The sequence below is a fragment of the Pseudogymnoascus destructans genome (genome assembly GCF_001641265.1).
Source record: "Pseudogymnoascus destructans isolate 20631-21 unplaced genomic scaffold scaffold_11, whole genome shotgun sequence".
Classification (NCBI taxonomy): domain Eukaryota; kingdom Fungi; phylum Ascomycota; class Leotiomycetes; order Thelebolales; family Thelebolaceae; genus Pseudogymnoascus; species Pseudogymnoascus destructans.
Window position 1 is genome coordinate 497551 of NW_020167530.1, and position 18781 is coordinate 516331.

The 18781-nt window shown below is 54.8% G+C and overlaps 5 protein-coding genes across 5 annotated transcripts; 1 reads left to right on the plus strand and 4 right to left on the minus strand.

Moving 5' to 3' along the window:
* Positions 1-195: 195 nt before the first annotated feature.
* VC83_04981 (uncharacterized protein) lies at positions 196-4169 on the minus strand. Its single transcript, XM_024468607.1, has 3 exons — positions 3616-4169; positions 711-3477; positions 196-643 (listed from the first exon to the last, which is right to left on the minus strand). Exons 2-3 carry the CDS (start codon positions 3208-3210, stop codon positions 420-422), a joined length of 2724 nt encoding a protein of 907 aa, XP_024323888.1. The 5' UTR covers positions 3211-3477; positions 3616-4169; the 3' UTR covers positions 196-419.
* On the minus strand, positions 4170-5952 carry VC83_04982 (uncharacterized protein). Its single transcript, XM_024468608.1, has 2 exons — positions 5561-5952; positions 4170-5442 (listed from the first exon to the last, which is right to left on the minus strand). Exons 1-2 carry the CDS (start codon positions 5789-5791, stop codon positions 4327-4329), a joined length of 1347 nt encoding a protein of 448 aa, XP_024323889.1. The 5' UTR covers positions 5792-5952; the 3' UTR covers positions 4170-4326.
* Positions 5953-6453: 501 nt separating this feature from the next.
* Positions 6454-9935, minus strand: VC83_04983 (uncharacterized protein; the record flags this gene model as incomplete). The annotated part of the gene is made up of 2 exons (XM_024468609.1): positions 8208-9935; positions 6454-8144 (listed from the first exon to the last, which is right to left on the minus strand). The coding sequence occupies exons 1-2, from the start codon at positions 9193-9195 to the stop codon at positions 6454-6456; spliced, it is 2679 nt and encodes an 892-aa protein (XP_024323890.1). The 5' UTR covers positions 9196-9935.
* A 1445-nt stretch (positions 9936-11380) lies between these two features.
* Positions 11381-14865, plus strand: INP52 (inositol polyphosphate 5-phosphatase). Its single transcript, XM_024468610.1, has one exon. It carries the CDS (start codon positions 12155-12157, stop codon positions 14159-14161), a length of 2007 nt encoding a protein of 668 aa, XP_024323883.1. The 5' UTR covers positions 11381-12154; the 3' UTR covers positions 14162-14865.
* Positions 14866-15755: 890 nt separating this feature from the next.
* VC83_04985 (uncharacterized protein) lies at positions 15756-17417 on the minus strand (the record flags this gene model as incomplete). The annotated part of the gene is made up of 1 exon (XM_024468611.1): positions 15756-17417. The coding sequence occupies one exon, from the start codon at positions 17415-17417 to the stop codon at positions 15756-15758; it is 1662 nt and encodes a 553-aa protein (XP_024323884.1).
* Between the last annotated feature and the right edge of the window lie 1364 nt (positions 17418-18781).

Here is an 18781-nt window from a genome sequence, read left to right on the forward strand (position 1 = left end):
GAACGGGGAACGGGCTTAAGTCTTTGTTTTTTGCTCAGCGGTGGCGGCGTAACTATCAATTTATATGAATGGAATGCGGATTACCCTGTTAAACTGTAAACGCTCGCGCAGCATGAGTATCAATGCTGGATGTGTAAAGTCTCAAAGATTGAAGTCGATGGCACGAGGAATATATGCACACAGAGAGCAGGTGTGGTGTAACGTATATCCTGTATCCTATTCCTATATCCTATATCCAGCTCCAAACATGCTTTCAACCCCCACCCCCTTCTATCGCATTCATCGCTCCAGTTTCGCTTTCATCCACGCAAACAAGCAAACTGCCCGCCACCCCCAACGTAACAAAACCCACCCAAATAAACAAATCAATCAGAACATATCACGCGTCACGAATCACAACGCATAACGTATCCCCCCCCTCAATCCCTCCTCCTACTAACCCTCTCATCCTCACTAGTATCGCTCTCCGAATGACTCTCATGCTCCCTCTCCCTCTCCCTCCTATGTCTACGGCGCTCATAATCATAGTCTTCCCCCTTATCGCGGTCCTCGCGGTGATAGCGTTCGCGTCTATGCCGTTCATGGCGCTCTTTCCTGCGCCGACGGCGCGCATTGCGATCTTCGTCTTCGGCTTCGCGGGCAGCTGTTCCACATCAGTATATGCGCACGACAGAGTTGATGTGGTGAGCCGGGGGAGGGGAAGTACTAACCCCTAATACTCTGCGTCTCCGTCGCATATCTCTGCACCTCCTCCTTACTCAACACCCTCAGCACAATCACAAACTCCTCCCTCGCCTCATACCTCTCCCTCCCCCTCTCCAACGCCTCCGGATTCACAAGCTTCCGACTAATCTTCGTCCACCTCGCATCCGCCGGCACCCCCGCATCGCGCTTCGCATCCTTCAGCGGCGCGACGCCCTCCCGTATCGGCGTCGGGTCCTCAGGCCACTTCGGCCGCCCGGGCTTGAGAATCCCTTTCACCGGCCGCGCGTCCTCGGCTTTCCCAGATGATGCGCGCGGGGGTGACACGAGGCGGGGGGGGGTGCGGCGCTCCGTGCTGTGCGAGGAGCTGGTGCGGCGTTCGCGCAGTGCGGAGGGGGCGGGGGCGTGGCTTAGTTCTGCCCGGATGCTGGCCAGGTCGCGGGGGTCGCGGGGGTCGAAGCGTTCGCTTGTTTGGGGGCGGGGAGGGTCGCGGGGGGGCAGATCGGTGGATTCACGGGACGAGGTGGCGCTGTCTCTGGTCCGGGCGCTGTCGCGGGGGGGGGGGTCGGTGGATTCGCGGGATGGGCGGTCACGCTCGCGGTCGTTGTCGCGAAGGGGTTCTTTGGGCGGGATGGGTGGTGGGGAGGGGTCTTGGTCTTTGCTATTCAGAGCCTCGCGCAACGCCCGCAGATCCATCGCGTCTTTAGCGTTGAAAGTTGTAGGGGAGGAGACATTGGAGTCGTCAGTGCGGATCCTGTCCTTGCGGGAGCGCGGCGTGAAGGTGTCGATGGAAGGGGGTGAGGCGCGGGAGTCGTGGCGCGAGCTGGGGGGGGAGGGGGAGTGGTGGTGGAGTTTGCGTCGCTCGGGGACTTCGATGACGGGTTCGCGGTGAGTAAGGTCTTCTTTGTAGACGGGCTTTTCGACGGGGTTGCGGCCGTTGATATCGACGATTGGGGGGGGTTGGTCGTCGGAGGTGGACTCTTTTTCGTCGCGGCGGCGGTAGTCTTTATCGGTATCCTCGCGGTGAGGTTTCTCCTTCTCTCGACGCCTGCGAGACTCTACGTCAGAGTCGTCGCGAGGGACCTTTTCGGGTCGGGGAGGTAGTCGCTCGACGGGGTCGCGGCCAGTTAGGTCGACGACGGGGTCCTCCTCCTTCACCTCGCGGCGACGTCGGCGCTCCTCGTCACTGTCCCTCTCTCTTCTACGATCCCCATGGTCACGGCTGGGTAAGTCTACCGGCTCATCCTCCTTCTCGCGGCGTCGTCGGCGCTCCTCGTCACTATCCCTCTCCCTCCTGCGCTCGCCATGATCACGGCCGCCCAAATCGACCGGCTCCTCATCCTTCTCCCGTCGTCCCCTTCTCTCGCCCTTCTCATACTCATGTTTCTCACTCCGTTCCACCTGCTCCGGCACCGGCGCCGGCGCCGGCGGCACAGGCGGCACCTCAGCCCGAATCCCAAACCCCCTCATCTCAATCCCCTCATCCGTGCGTCTCGGGCGCCGATCCCTCATCTCACCTTCAGACATCTCATACGCGTCCGCGGCGTACTTCCTCCTCTCCGGCTCCTCGTTGTGCACAGAAACAGGGCGGCGAGTCGAGCCCCGTCGCTCCTGGGAGTCAGACGCGTAGGGGGCGCCGAAGGACGAGAGGTGCTCGTGAGGCATCGGCATGTGCACCCCCCCGGCATCGTAGATGGGGCCGCGAGGTGGGGGAATCTTATCGAAGCCGCGCGTGGAGGGCGGGGGACCGCGCTCGCGCTCTCGGGGCTCGTAGGAGCGTGTGATATCACCGTAGCTCGAGATGCTAGAGGGGCGACTCGAGCGCGAAGCCTCGTAGCTTTCGCGGCGTGGGCGGCGCCGCGGGGCTCGGTCGAGGTCCAGGTCGTACTGGACCAGATCTCTGGGGTTCGTGTAGCCGTAACCGTTGTCGCCGTAATCCGCCACGTTGTTCGGGACGCGCACCAAGGTGTCTGAGTGAATCGGGCGGGAGCGGGGGTATATCGCTCCCTCCCTCCCGCTGCCAACACGCATGAGTCGTTCCTTTCCACTCTCCCTGTCCAGGCTGTCGCTTATATCCGCATTGTCCACCGACACGTTGTACTGCCCTCGTCGGTAGTCCCCCCGCCTCGTCGATGACGACGGAATCGTATACACGTCGTTCTCCTGGCTCGAGCGGTAGTTATCGCGCACCGGACTCGCGGGTCCGCCGCCGCCCTGAGCTGCCGGGTATAGCGCGTCGGCCGTGACGATGATGGGGCGCGGATTCGAGTCTAGGGTGGCGCGGCGACTGTGGCCGCCCTCGCGCGGATCGGACCGTGGGATCTCAGGCGGCACGGCCTTGTAGTGCGTGACGACGGGCGGCGGGGCGCCGCGGTCGGCGGGACGTGGCATCGGCGCGGAGAGGTCGTGTAAGTCGTTGTATTTGCCGTAATTAATGCTGGGGGCGGAGGCCCGCGCTGGGTTGTACATGGCGGGCGAGTGAGGCCGCGGCAGGCGGCGGTCGCTCATGGCTTTATGCAGCGCCGGCGGCGGCGGTGCGTGGGTTGGGGTCGTGCGGGTGTTTGGGGTGTCTCGTAGGGCTGCAGGTTGGGCAGGACTTTGGGTGGTGAGGGGTGGGGACAAAGGGTCGTCGTGGATTGTAGATCGCACAAAAGGCGATGCAGCTTCCTGGTCGGTCGCTCGCTCGTGGGTATACTCGAGGAGGGGTTTGTTTGTTTGTGGAGCAGTGCCTCCTCCTGTGAAGGAATTTTGTTCTATCCCTTGACTGCAGACGAGCTAGTAATCATGGTTTGATCGTCAGCTCTCATGGGGTCACGGGCCATGGAAAGCGCCAGAAAAGAGAGTGGGTGTCGGGCGGGGATGATGCAAGCCTGAAAGTTCAAGAGGAAGAAGAAGGAGAAGAAGAGGTCATACTCTGCTAGATAAATGATTTTTGAAGCTCTCGAGCAAAGCGGTGTGAATTATATTATTATATATGGGAGGGGGGGCAAAAATAAAAAGGAAGCCGTGAGAGGGCTGTTGTGACTTTGTATGCAGTTGGGAGAATGTTGTTTATCTGTCTGTCCTTGTATGGCAAGAGATGCACGGGTGCGGCTGTCGCTGCCTGATCAACCCCGCTCTCTTGGACGAATATGTATATGTGTATAGTAATACAGTAAATAGGGTCAAGAGAAGTTGGAAAAGATCCCCACGTACTGTAGGAGTATAGTACGAATGAGTAGAGACGGTGACCACAAAGAAAAAGCCGGTGAGTGTCAGCTTTGGTCGAGGTATGTCTAATCGTGGGCCATCATGGGACCGGAAGGAGCAGACCGGCGACGGGAGGGTGTGCATATGCGGGTTTTATGTATATATATATACACACAACGCGTATATAAAGAATATACGCGGATCCGGTGTGGAATGCCACTCACTGTATGTCAAATCGTCGTACTGTCGAGTAAGTGGTATTGTATTAGTATCTCCGTCCCTCTCCATCCAAAACACCCAGCCCTGTCCCCCCCCCTCCACGCCCAGCCAGTATGAGTCGTCGTCAGCTGCGTTGCCCAATCCCAACAACGCCCCAGGTATAGTCCCATCTATACACAGAAGACTAGTATGATAAGCAACCCGCCAACCATCCCCCTACAACTCATCGCCAGCCGCCTTCCCACTCATACCACCACCATCACCCCCATCACCCCTATACCACCCCCTCCCCCACCCCGCCGGATCCCCACCCGGAACACAAACCCCAACCCTCCAGAAATAATCCCGATGCGCAAACAGAATCTGTCCCACGCGAAACCTCGCCGGCACTCCCCATCCCTTCCCATCCACAACCGTCTCATCCACCAGCACCACCGTCGCGTCCTCCCCTTCCCCCTCCCCCTCCTCCGCCGCCGCTCCAGCCACAGCCACAGCCACAGCTTCCCCATCCAGGACACCGCCGTCAGAGCCAGCGATACACCTCCCATCCGCATCCCCAACACACCTCTCCACATCCCCCAGCCCAACCGGTAATCCAGGGCGCAAAATATAAATCTCCCCCCCATGCATCGCATACCCCCATTCCTCTGGCGGCAGGAGCGGGACGGGGTCACCTACATGCGTAACCCTTCTGAACCTTCCTCCCTCCATACCCCCCTCCCCCCCTTCTCCATCCTCCCCAGCAAGCTCAAAAACCGAATCCAAATACCCCACCAACCCCTTATTCCCAATCCTCGGCTCCCCAAACGTGGTAACCACCACCTCCACCCCCCCCGCCCTCAACTCTAACCCCGCCAGCGCCGCAAGCGCGCCGCCGAGACTGTGGCCTATGAGGTGGATTTCGTAGTCCGGGACGACGCGCGCGAGACGCGTTAGGTGGGAAAGGAGGAAGGGACGGGTGTGTGACCAGGATTTGAGGAAGCCGGCGTGGACGGTACAGTTTGTGCAGACCGGCCTCTCATCTCCGTGTTTATCTCCATCTCCATCCCCCACGGCAGTCGCTAGGATGTCCTGTTGTGTGCGCTCGCCGAACCTGGGGATCCATCCAAACCACCCCCCTCTCCGTCGCGGCTTGGATTTCGAAGGAGGAGGAGGAGGAGGGGGAGGGGGGGGTTCGGGGTATGGGACGTAGACTTGTGGCGTAGTGGCCAAATCAGCCAGCACACTCGCAAGACTATACGTCCCCCGAAACGCAACCACAATCCGTTTTTTCGCGTGGTCGAGGGCGATGTAACCGCATGAGTCTGAGCGCAGGGGTCCGGTGTTCCATGTCTACGTGCAGGTACCGTTGGTTAGCCTATTTTCTATTCATGGCGCGTCGTCTCTCTCGATCGTGTTGGGTTGGGTCGTGGGCTGGGGAGAGGGAAGGGGGTTGGGGGGAGTGACATACATCAACCAATTCAAAGTCCTCAAAATCGCTACACCGGCTCAGACATCCGAAGGGCTTCCAGATCCCCGATATGCCGACGCAGTACGCTATATCAGCTAACCGTGCCGCCTCCTCTAGATCCGCGAAGAGCGCTTCAGATACCGTCCTATCACCTTCACCTCCTGCGACGGTTGCGCAGGTGGTGGAGAGCAGAAGAAGGAGGGGGAGTGCTGCTGCTGTCGGGATGTGCATTTTGGCGGTGGTAGTGAGGGGTTACATGGTGAGTTTCTATTAAGTGTAGAGGTAGAGTGAGGTGAGGAGTTGTAGGTGGCGAAGGTGTTGTTAATCGTATTGCACCGTGACGCACGGGCTTATCGTGTATCTTAGCGCGGCCGTGGGGCGGGAAGCTGGGGAAGAAAGAGGTGGGGTGCGGGGTGGGAGGGGTAGTAAGGAGGCGTGTTGTGGCCGAGAAGGGGGGAGGGTTGGGGACTATGGGTTGGGGATGCGGGGTCGGTGTATATTAAACAGTATGTATGTACATTATACAGTAGAGTATATAGTAAGTAAGTAAGTTGGGGATTGAATAAATAGACGTTCTTGATTCTATAGCAAGTAAGCTAGCTCCCCCTGAGCGAAAATGCAGTGGTAAGCCCATCGTAGAGCTTCCAAAAAATGGTTTGATGAGATTCGCTGCCCGGTCGCTAGAGAAAAACTCCCGTTCTGCCGTCATCACTCCTCATGCTTCGTCTCATAACGCCACATCAATGCAGGACCGTCTCATCTATTACCCTTGAATCCCCCCCCATCATATACCCCCTTCCCCCCCCCTCCCAATCCCTCCCTCCCAAACTCCAAAGACCCATATACGCCCAAATAACAATTTGACCCTAAGCAAAAAACACCAACCCCCCGGCTCACTGCCCCTCCCGATCACCAAAATGCTCCACGATCAACTTCTGAATATCCATCAGCCGATACGGCTTACTCACGAACCCCCTCATCCCCGCCCCCTTCGCCCTCGCCAAACTATCACTCGTAATATCCGCCGAGACCGCAAACACCACCGGCCCCTCTTCGCCCTCGCCCTCCTCCCCCCTCGCCACAGCAGCCATCTCCAGAATCCGCTCCGTCGCTTCATACCCATCCACATTCGGCATCCACAAATCCATCAACACCGCATCGATCGGCGTCCCCCCCACCTCAAGAGACGCCGTATACTGCTCCACCGCCTCGGCGCCATCGAACGCAATCGAGATGGACGTAGCAGCGTACCCCAGCTTCTTGAGGTATCCGACCAGGATACCGCGATTCACAGCGTTATCCTCCGCCACGAGGAAGGTGAGCGGGATGCAACTCGCGAGGTCGCGATCGAAGCTCGATTTCTTGGTCGCCGGCCGGCTAATCAGCGCCGGTAGTGGGATCGGTGCGAAGGGCCGCGCGGGCAGACCGGGGGAGGGGTAGCTGGCGTACCCATTCGTGGAGTGGGATTGGAGTAGTGGGGAGGCGCGGGGGGAGATGGAGGGGCTGGCGATGAGTTGGGCGGGGGGTTTGGGGGGGAGGGAGGAGGCGCGGTCGCGGTAGACTTCGAGGGGGAAGCGGATCAGGAATTCAGAGCCCTTGCTGGGTCCGGAGATGGAGGAGCGCTCGAGTGTCATTTCGCCGCTGAGGCTGCGGCGGACGTGTGCTTTGGCGTTGAAGAGGCTTAGGCCGAGGCCGTCGCGGGAGCGGCTTATGGTGGCGTCTTCTTGGAAGTGCGGCTTGAAGAGGTGTTCTTTGGATTCTTCGGAGATGCCGCAGCCGGTGTCGAGGACGCTTATTTCGACCAGTTGGCGGTTTCCCGATAGTTTCATCCTGATTGTGATTTCGCCGTTTGGGGTGAATTTAATGGCGTTGTCTACTACCTTCATCACGGCGAATGTGAGGTGTAGCTCCTTTGTTATGATGCGATCTGGCATTTCGGGGCTGACTACGACATTAATTGTCAACTCGTCGATATCGCCTCGAGGTCCTTCGGTCTTGACGTAAATCAGCTCGCCCAGGTTATGTGGAACACGGACTTTGTCTACTGGACGGATGCACCTGACGGCCTGATCAACCAGGTTCCGTATGAACGGTCGAGTGGAAATTTGACGGCGGTCGGAGCTTAGATTCTTGTTGAAGAGGGGTGGTGGAGTACGCATTACCCCGTCAGGGCTAGCGAGTGGAAAGCTGGGTGATGGTGATTGAGAGAAGTGGTGCCTCTCCGTGGTGTCTAAATCTATTGTTGATGTTTCGTCGGCTTCTGCGACAACAGACGTTGTCGGCGAGCTACAGTCGTCGTATACTTTTCGCAGACCTCCTTCCGTTATAGATGGTAATCTCTTCATCGGAGGGCCAGGGTGGAAGCCCACTTCATCGTCTCTCTGTCGTTTATTTGTAGCTAGTGGTATCCCAGAACCCTCAATAACTATATCAGGTCGAAAAGGGTCAGCCAGAGGGGCTAATATTGGAGCGTTGGCGAGTTCAGCCGAGTCATTGTTTTCCAGTGGAGTCTCTGGCATTTGCATGTTGAGATCGTATGCGTGAACTACATTGTCAACAGCTTCAACTGCGCGTTTGGAGCTATCTGTGGCATTATTAGCTCCATGATATCGCTTTATGGTCATGGGGCATAGCGGGAAGGTCTTACCTTGGGCAGTCTCCATATTAGCCTTCAACTCCTCAAATACAGACGCGGCCTTTGGATACATCTGGCTCGCAATGGCATCTACCACTGTAGAGTACATCATATCCAACATCCCCACTACGCCTTGCATCGGGCTTCTCAGCTCATGCGAGAGACTACGAGCATACGGTTTCAGGGTCTGCGAAGCGGTAATGGCATCGATAGGCACAATACGGGTAGAGACTTGTAATTTGCGCTTTGCCTCTTCTACAGCCCCTTTGTCCTCGAGCAGGCGCTCGAGAATCATGTCTTCGAGTCCGTGCATGAACATTTCGAGAAAAGCCCAGCTCAATTTCCGTTTTGTCGCGCCTTCGGCCGTCCATACCATAGCAAAGTGGGCGACCGGGTTCCCTCCATGAGAAATAGGTAGGCCCAGATAAGCCTCCGAGTTCTCCCATGGCATCTTGTCCCAGCCATCCTTGACGAAGTCGGTGAGTCGTTCTGGGATGAGGAACACCTTGTCGTTTTGCATATGGATACACGACGTGCCCTGTACGTGGTATCGGTAGTTGTGGTGCATCTGGTCCACGTCACCCCCGCTATTGAGGTAGAACCCCACCCCTAGGATATCCGACCCCGGGTCGCCCAGAAGCGGTATTGCCACAGCTGCGTTCGGAGGGTCCGGGTCGGCGGGCTTTGCAACGAAGCCACACTGTGCATGTCCAATATCGCACACCTCCCTCAACAGCGCCGTCCAGAAATCATGGTTGTTGGCGTCTCTCAGTCTTTTCTTGAGCAGGACGAGCCTCTCCAGCGCATCGTTTTCGGGGGTATTATAATACTGCTTGAGAATGCCGCCAAACCCATGTTCTCCCTGGTGGCTCACGACCCCTCGTGTTATATCGGGCAGGCACAGACTGGCGCGCTCGATGGGCTCCCCCGCCATGGCGTCTCCGGCCTCGCCTTCGTTACCCACCACCATCGACAGGCGCGAATAGAGCGACCTTGGCATAGGGTTATTGTATTTAGAGTTGGCAGGCGGGTGATTGTCGGGCCGAGGACGGCCTCTGTTCCCCAGGGCTGCCCAGGGCTGTCGAGCAGGCTCCTGTGGCGTATCGTATGCATCAAGCGTGGTTCGGATGGTCGACGGCGCAAATGGTAATCACGAGGCCGAGAGGTGTGAAGTCTATGGGATAGCAGATGTATGTCGGTCAAAGATTTCTTGCAGTCGGATACAGGGCGGGTTGGCTTCAGATGGGAAGGTCCATCCAAGTATCGGATGGCACGGCTGGCGACAGCAAGTTGCAGATTTCAATAGTGCGTGGATGTGTTGTTTGTGTGGAGGCTTTGTGGCTCATATTACCAGGCATGTGAGGGGGAAGTTCTCCGTGGGTGGAGTATTAGAGGATCAGGACGTCGGAGGTTGATGTGATTGATCTACAGATCAGCACAGCAGAGTACAGTAGTAGGTGTAGTAGGTGTAGTAGACGCAGTAGGTGTAGTAGACGTAGTAGGTGTAGTAGGTAGTAGGTGTAGTAGGTAGTAGGTGTAGTAGGTAGTAGGTGTAGTAGGTAGTAGGCGTAGAGTAGTAGGTGTAGAGTAGTAGGCGTAGTAGACGTAGTAGGTGCAGTAGGTGTAGTAGGTGTAGTAGGTAGTAGGTGTAGTAGGTGCAGTAGGTGTAGTAGGCGTAGGTGTAGTAGACGTAGTAGTAGTAGGTGTAGTAGGTGGTGTAGTAGGTGTAGTAGGTGTAGTAGGTGTAGTAGGTGTAGTAGGTGTAGTAGGTGTAGTAGGTAGTAGACGTAGGTAGTAGGCGCAGTAGACGTAGTAGGTGTAGAGCAGTAGGTGTAGTAGACGTAGTAGGTGCAGTAGGTGTAGTAGGCGTACGTAGTAGGTGTAGTAGGTGTGGTAGGCGTAGTAGGTGTACTCCGTAGTAACCGTAGTAGCCGTAGTAGGTGTAGTAACCGTAGTAGCCGTAGTGGGTGTACAGTAGTAGCCGTAGTAGGTGTACAGTAGTAGCCGTAGTAGGTGTACTGTAGTAGCCGTAGTAGGTGTAGTAGCCGTAGCGTAGTAGGGTATTTTGTGTGTGTACTCGAGCAGATTTTAGTTTAGTTAGTTAGCCGTTAGTTTAGCCTGTGAGCCAGTGAGCCAGTGAGGTTATATGCGCGTCAAGCTCGAGCAAGAGGAAGAGTACTTTGGGAATAGTGTGTAATGGTTAGTACTATTCGGTACTAGTGTATTGTAAAATGTGTTAATTTGTACTAGAGCCGCCACTAAAGCCATTATAGCTCTGCTATATCCTTGTCCGTAACCCCGTCGTAACCCCTGTCGCACCCCTGTCACACCCCTGTTGCAGCCCTGCCTTAACCCTATATTAGCATGGATCAACGGGTCTAGACCTGACAAGCCAAGCTTTTGATCTCCCATTTTCCTAGTGCAAACAACAAAGTGTGTGTGTTTCTTCACAGATGTATGAGTACTTGTAGCTAGTTAAATTAGTGTGATATATAGTGATATATAGTGCTCTATCGTGCTATACACTTGCTATCCACCTTGTAACTATACCTGAGTTGTCAGCACACACCGAACACCTACATACGACTTGTACTTGCTCACTCTACCTGGATAGGTATCTCCCGGTCCGATAGTCGCAAAACCCTGTTTGCGCCATACTTAATGTATGTATATGCTCCAGTCCAGTAATACAGCAGTCCAGTAATACAGCAGTCCAGTAATACAGCAGTCCAGTAATACAGCAGTCCAGTAATACAGCAGTCCAGTAATACAGCAGTCCAGTAATACAGCAGTCCAGTAATACAGCAGTCCAGTAATACAGCAGTCCAGTAATACAGCAGTCCAGTAATACAGCAGTCCCAGTAATACAGCAGTCCAGTAATACAGCAGTCCAGTAATACAGCAGTCCCAGTAATACAGCAGTTATCCGGTCACATGACTACTATCATCTGTCGACGTCGACTACCCCAGAGGTGTCATTTATTGCTCCAGAATGCTCCATCATATAAAAGATCACGTCAAACGATTATAATAATACCCTCCACCATGACCCATCCACGTGACGCTCGTTCCTTGGTCCTCGCCTGTCCGCTCTGGGCCTCACCGCCCAATTCTGCCAGGCTTCCCCATGACGCTGCGTGAGCTGGCTGTGGCTGTGGGTTACAAGTATATGGCACTGGAGCGCTATCACAAGGCTGACGCGCCTTCCAACGTCCCACTACTGAATCCCATCCTGCTCACCCCCCCCACCCTATGCGACCGTCCTCTCAGCAACATGCGAATTCCTATATCCGATTCTTGTGTAGAATAGACTGCCTCCCATGGTTAGAACATGTCCATCCGTGTCCTCGTCCGCGACTATCCCAACAGAGCCATCGCTCTCGTCACCGAATCCCACGCCCTCATTTTCCGCTATACCACCAGCACAACTGACGCCGTCAACAATGGCAGCCATACCTCCCTTGGCTCGAGACCATCGGTTGACACCCAGAGTGCGCCGCGATGCATGGCCGAATTCTCACGTCTAGGCCTAGTCGACCTTGCCGATTATCGAACATTGAGCCCACGACCTGTCTATGGCACCCTGGGACTTATAACAGTCGAGAACGATGTGTTCATATGCATAGTCACGGGCGCCGCCAAGGTGGCTAATGTGAGGCCGAATGAGACTGTCGAGAGGATATATGCAGTCCAGTTCTACTGCTTGAGCAGCACCAAATACGACGATGTGGTCAGCGATGGCACAAAGCTCAACGGCTATGACCGGCATGAGGAAGACGATTATTCGTACGGGCATAACCTGAGCCAACGGGATACACCTATCGAGCACCCATGCGTTGATTTGACCAAGATGCTCAGCAATGGGAGCTTTTACTACAGTACGGATTTTGACCTGACGAATAGGCTTCAAGATCGGTATGCATGGGTGTAACAGTTTTGAGAGTTATGGATGCTAATTCATGTCCAGCTCCGCCGAGTCTACCGCATTCGATATTGACAACCTCGACGAATCGTTCTTGTGGAATTCATACATGATTGGGCCGTTGGTCAAATTCCGCTCGGAGCTGCTGGAACATGAAAGAGCGGAGCTGGATGCTTCACGGATTCTAACTTCTGCCATCCGAGGATTCGTGCTTACAGTGACCCTACCAAATTCTTCGGCGCCGATTAGAACACCAAATAGCGGGCTTCCTTCATTGCTGACATTAATCTCTCGGCTGTCGTGCAAAAGAGCTGGAACCAGGTTCAATAGTCGTGGCATCGACGATGACGGGAACGTGGCCAACTTTGTAGAGACAGAGACGATATACTGGAGCCCAGCCGGAGTATGCTTCTCGTATGCTCAAATCAGAGGCTCGGTCCCGATCTTCTGGGAGCAACAGCCAGGTCTGCTTCCAGGGAAGCAGAACATCACACTCACCCGCAGCAAGGAAGGCACCCAGCCAGCGTTCGACAGGCATTTTGAAGGTTTGGAGAATTCGTATAGCTCTGTTCATGTTATAAATCTCCTCAGCGAAAGCAAACCAGGAGAGGCTGACCTGACACAACGATATAAATATGGTGTCCGGCACTGCTCGGTCAACAACCGGGCGGCATGTCACCAGTTGCTCAAAGAGACTGAATTTGACTTTCATGCGGAAACCAAAGGCCCAGGTGGCTTTGAGGCAGCGAGCATCATCAGTCACCTAATTAAGAAAGACGCCGATGCTTTCGCGTACTACTTATCAGAGGACCTCGAGGATGCTCTCGACTCCGATCCAAGCGGAGAGAAGCCGCAACGGCGATCGATTGTGGTGCTGCAACAAGAGGGCGTCTTCCGCACAAATTGCCTCGACTGCCTCGATAGAACGAATCTTATCCAAACCATCATCAGCAAGATGGCGGTAGAATCTTTCCTCGGCCAGCGCAGAGAACGAGCTACGTCGGACTTTTGGATGCGCCATTCGAGTCTGTGGGCTGATAACGGAGATGCCTTGTCGAAGATTTATGCAGGGACAGGAGCCCTGAAAACTTCCTTTACGAGACACGGAAAGATGTCCCTGGCGGGAGCCATTGCCGATGCTCGGAAGAGTGCCACTCGTCTTTATATCAACAATTTTGCGGATAAAGGCCGCCAGAACACTATCGATGTGCTCCTAGGGAGGCTGGTGGGACAGCGACCAGTATACTTATATGACCCCATTAACGAATATGTGAACTCGGAATTGGCCAGACGGCTCCCAGAGTATTCCTCTACTCAGATTGTCAATATCTGGGTTGGAACGTACAACGCCAACGGCCGGAGCGATGGCATCAATGAAGACCTGAGCGCTTGGTTATTCCCTGACGGCAACCCTGGACAGCAACCGGAGATGGTCGTTGTTGGTTTCCAAGAAATTGTCGAGTTGAGCCCCCAGCAGATCATGAATAGCGATCCGACTAGAAAGAAGGGGTGGGAAGCGGCTGTGAAGAAGCACTTGAACGATCATATGGATGCTGCTGGCATCGAGGATAGATATGTTCGACTCAGGAGTGGCCAGTTGGTTGGTGCTGCGCTGTGCATATACGTGAAATCTTCCGTGCTACATCTCGTGAAGCACGTTGAGGGGTCAACGAAGAAGACAGGGTTGTCAGGGATGGCGGGCAATAAAGGGGCGGTGGCTATTCGGATGGAATACGCCAATACCTCAATATGCTTCGTCACTGCGCATTTAGCAGCTGGGTTTGCCAATTATGACGAAAGGAACAAGGACTTCCACGCAAGCAGCTTCCCTTCCACACTACCCCTCATCCAAGCTAACAAACCCAGACCATCCACCAAGGCCTCAAATTCCAACGCAACCGCGTCATCGACGACCACGACACCGTCATCTGGCTGGGCGACTTCAACTACCGCATCGGCATGTCGCACGACCGCGTCACCACCCTCATCAAATCCCAAGACCTCTCCTCCCTCTACGACAATGACCAGCTCAACATCCAGATGATCGCCGGGCTGGCCTTTCCCCACTACTCAGAGTCCATGATCACCTTCATGCCAACCTACAAATTCGACGTCGGAACTAATGTCTACGATACTAGTGAGAAGGCGCGTATTCCGGCTTGGACGGATCGCATACTGCGTAAGGGCGGGAATATCAGGCAGACGGCGTATCATTCTGCGGATCTGAGGTATTCGGATCATCGCCCTGTGTTCGCGACATTCGAATGTACAGTAACCATCATCGACGAATCCCGCCGCGCCGCCCTATCGCGCCAGACTTTCGCGCGTCGTCGCGCTGCTGATTCGACACCTCGCCCTCTTTCCGTCGTCGGCGGCGCGCGCATGGAAAACGAGAGTTCAGACGAAGACCCGCCCTACGACCCAGTCGAACCAGGCCTACCCGCCGCGAGCTCGGATCGCAGGAAATGGTGGATCGACTCCGGACACCCTGCTCGCAGTGCCCTTGAACCGCCGGAGAGGGGGATGCTACCTAACCCCGCTAGACCGAGTAATCCCTGGCAGCAGAGTGAGGAGGAGGAGTGGGTATATGTTGAGCGCCAGCCTGCGCCGTCTACACGAGCACCCTCTGTCCGCTCACAAGCTACCCTGAGGAAACCCCTTCCGCCACCGTACCCCGCGACTGAAACTCGACCGCCGCCTACGCCCGCGCGTCCACAGGCCGAGACACTGGTGCAGAGACGGGGGAGTAGCGCCTCCTCGCGCCGCGCCGCGCCGCCTGTCGCTAAGAAACCCGCTCATCTCGCTTTAGGGAGCCCAGGGAGCACTCGTAGTCCGCCGCTAAGCCGGACGCAGTCGATGGGGGGTGTGAAGACGGAGTTTGAGGCACCGCCACGGCGGGCGACGGGGTTGGAGAGTCAGGGGAGATCGCCCCTACCTCCACCACCAAGGAGAGGTGTCGCGGTGGGGGGTATGGATGGGAGTGAGGCGGATGAGAAACCGAGGATGCCGCCTAGACCTGGGCCGGGGGCCGGGGGGGTTGATTTATTGGGGGGGGGGGGGAAGGAGATGGAGGGGTGGGGGGTTTTGGAGCCGAGTAGGCGGTAGGGTGGGATGGGATAGGTAAAATTGGGCTGGGGGAAGGGAGGGGGGGTATTGTTATGTCACGAATAGGAGGAGTGGTAGTTTTAAGATAATGTTATCGAAATCCATCATTCAGATTTTGTTGTGCGTGATGTGCAGCTCTGCTATGTAGAGTAGACTGCTTGCTTGGTATTGTTCATCATCTGATGTAAATCCCTCCAGAGCCGCATCCGTGCTTTTCGTTCGTAATAGTAGAAATAAGCCTCCGACCAAATACCTCATCTTGAAATATCCCTCCCCTTCCAAATACAGTCCATCCCATACCATGCGTGCAAAGCTCCAGGAAAAGCCGTCTATGACGCCTCCCCCCCCCCAACGAAACCCAAGCAAAACCATACCGAGCAACATACACCATCCCTCCGCCCCCCCCAAAACTCCATTCGTCCCAGTAAGGAAACTCCAGCAAAAAAGCATCATGATCCCGATCTCCCCGCGCCCACGACATCGGCAGACCCAGTGAATGGACAACCCGCATTTCCGGCCCCGACGACGCAGGTTTACTCCGCATCCGACTCCACAGCATTAGCAGCGGCTTGGGAAAGGGGGGGTGAGAAGGGGCTTCGCGCAGGTCGCAGCTCGTCCATGCTTTCTTCGGACTGCTCGCGCTTCACTGTAGTGGGCATACCGGCTGCGAGGGGGTCAGGGGAGTCGACGCCGTTGGTATTGTCGTCTGGGGCAAAGATGTCGCCGGTATGGGCGCCTAGTCTCTTAGAAACTTGTACCTGATCATCCACCGAGGTGATTCTGCTTGAGTTCTGACTCTGGTCCTGGATTCCCGGTGCCATCACGACGTCCCTGTCAATCTCAGCCCTGGCGCTCTTCTCAACAGCCTCCTTTCTCTCCTTATGCGCCTTCCCCTCAGGAGTCTTCATCCAGGTCTCATACTCGGCCTTCAAATCACTCGTGATATTCGTGGACCGCTCCCAGGTGGGTTCATAGCCGCCCGCCCACTGCGTGAGGTAGTAATGGCATCGGCGCCGCGTTTTCATTTCCCATTTATCGTCCAGGAGGCGGGTTACCTTCCACTGCTTGCTTTCTGTCGTGTCATTCTTGTTCCCGTTGGCGTCATCGGCGGATTCCGCAGTGGGCGGGGCAGGTTTGGGCTTCGAGGGGGTAGAGGTGGTGCTCTTGGATCGCTTTTGGGGGGTTGAGGTGTTTGGTTTGGGGGGGGCGGATTTCCAGCCTTTCTGTACCCCTCCGCTGGGAGTCGCGTTTCTCGAGCGCGAGCTGGATCGTGTGGGTTGTCTCGGCGCAGTTGTCGATCTCCGTGACTTGGCTGGTGATGCGCTTTGATGGGGGAAAACCTTTTGTGACCTCTGGCGCTGGCGTCCGTAAAACGGCTGCGCGGACCGATCTCTCAGCGAGTGCGTCTCCGAAGTGCGTATCTTTGAAGGCGATGGCGTGTGGCGTGGAGTTGAAGGCTCAGCCATAGATTTCGACCGTGGGTGTGTTTTGGAGGTGGGTGCGGGATTATTCTTCTGCACCGTCTGAGGGCTTAAGAGGGGTTCTGAAAGGTTTCTTGGGGTCTTACTGGAGAGTCCCTCGCTCGTGGATGTGCGGGAGCGTTTGCTCGGGGGGGGGTCCATGGTTCTTGATATCACTCCCTCGTCTTCGGTGTTTTCGGTGTCGAAGGCTGAGTCCATTCTGATGTTTGATTGTGATAGTGAGGGTTTGGAGAGGGAGGGTTGTAGGTTGGAAGGTTGTGGAAGGTATGAGCTGGATAGGTGAGCACCGTCGTCTGGTGTGTCGGTCTCCGTCTCGATGGAATCAACAAGAGACGCGGATGCTTCCGTTTGAGCGTTCCTGAATTGGCGGCCTCTTTTCTTCCCATTCTTGGTGAGTTTACTCCGCTCTTTTTCCTGCTTCAATTCCTCCTCTCGAGCATCCCGTCTCAATCCCTCCGCCATCTCAAACTCTTCGTAAACCAATGGTGAAACCCAGTCGAGAGCCTCATTTTTCGCGATGATCTTGCGCACCACCGGCTTGCCCTTCGGGTGAACGACATAGTGAGGCACCTTCTTGTACTCAATTACCTCTGCGATGACCCAGCTCTCCTCGTCGTGCTCCGGCAGCAGGGTGATTGGCGCCATTGGAGGGCCAGTGCCGCTGACATAGATGGGTTTGGGGATTATTTCAATCCAGAAGGAGGCTGTGGTCATTGGCGCGGATCTACCTGTCGACCCATACCCAGGCAGACTTAGCCGCAGGTATCAGCCAGCTAGAAACCACTCTAATGTGGTCAATGTGAATGTTGTGAATTGGAGTTATGGGAGACGCGACTAAAGTAACGTGGTTCAGCACGGACCCTCAAAGAATTTCGCACGAACTGCACGTGAAGTTTGTCTTGTCGGGTGCAACAATATGTGAAGTGCCTTTGAGCTATAGAAAAATGGGGGTTAAAGGAGAAAAGCAAGAGAAGAGGGTAGATTATGCTTTTATGTCAAAGTTAGCTTAGTAAGCACGTAATAAAATGTATATAATATATAGTAGAGGGAGCTTTATTATAAGGTTAGAAACCCGAGTATACTCATGAGTATTAGCACGTACTCATACTCATTGAGTACAGTAAATCCTCGTACTCATACCGCTGGCGCTTTCGCCCATACTCTGTGGGTCGATATCCTCTTCTTGAGGACTGTAATGGTGGGTGCACCAGATGTGAGAATCTAGCCACCCAGGGGAGGGGAAGATTTTACTAAGACAACACACTGTCTTAGGAAACAGAGCCAAAGGGTTGTAGCTTAGACTATTCCACAACGCAGCAATCAGGTGTGTGATGTAGTGAAGTGGTTCAGACAAGTTGCAACAAATGTTGAGTCTGGGAACTCAGGGGTAAGTCAGAGGTTAACACCTCACTGACTTTTCAGAAACAAGGAGTAACAAGATGAATGCTTGGAAGCTTGGAAAAGACGTAGAAGTATGTGCTAGTCGATTTACTGTATTACCTGCTTGCCCTTTCTTAAGGAAAGGGCAATCCTATTTATGCCAAAGGAGTGTAGTTCTCTCATTTTCCATGACTTTCCATGACTAACCAGGCTTGGTAAATGTATTAGAAATCAAGTGCGACCCACAACTAGCTTGCTAATCATGTAGTGAACGTAAGAGAATCCCATAGAACCATCTCTTGGGTTCCTAGCCTATAGGAAGTGAAAAGGAGGTACAAGGTCAGAGTACCTATAGACAAATTATGTCATAACTTAACCAATCTTGTGGGTAACTAAGGAGCGATGACGTGTAATGAATCATAGAGGGTTGTAGAAGCTTCTAGAGCTATTGTTCATGTTCCTAGGCCTCTAGTTGGTAGAGATATGCCATGTGGTAGTATTGGCCCACCCCCTTAAGGAGGAGATTTTCTTAATAACTTGTTCAATGAGTGTCCAAATGATATGCCGTGATGTATGTAGCATAAACAGATGTAGTAGAAGAGTTTGCAGCAATCTTTGAGTAGTATTGCTTCTGTTGTTGGTGTGATAAGCCAAGATATGTATGGTGACTTGTAGGTTTGAGGAGGAGATTTCTAAGT

Bases quoted from the DNA above. Each gene is read 5' to 3' on its own strand.
- VC83_04981 (XM_024468607.1), bottom strand. From the start codon at position 3,210: ATGAGCGACCGCCGCCTGCCGCGGCCTCACTCGCCCGCCATGTACAAC. The intron at 644-710 runs GTTAGTACTTCC...GATGTGGAACAG, and splicing joins GGAGACGCAGAGTATTAGGG to CTGCCCGCGAAGCCGAAGAC.
- VC83_04982 (XM_024468608.1), bottom strand. From the start codon at position 5,791: ATGCACATCCCGACAGCAGCAGCACTCCCCCTCCTTCTTCTGCTCTCC. The intron at 5,443-5,560 runs GTATGTCACTCC...ACCTGCACGTAG, and splicing joins AGGACTTTGAATTGGTTGAT to ACATGGAACACCGGACCCCT.
- INP52 (XM_024468610.1), top strand. From the start codon at position 12,155: ATGTCCAGCTCCGCCGAGTCTACCGCATTCGATATTGACAACCTCGAC.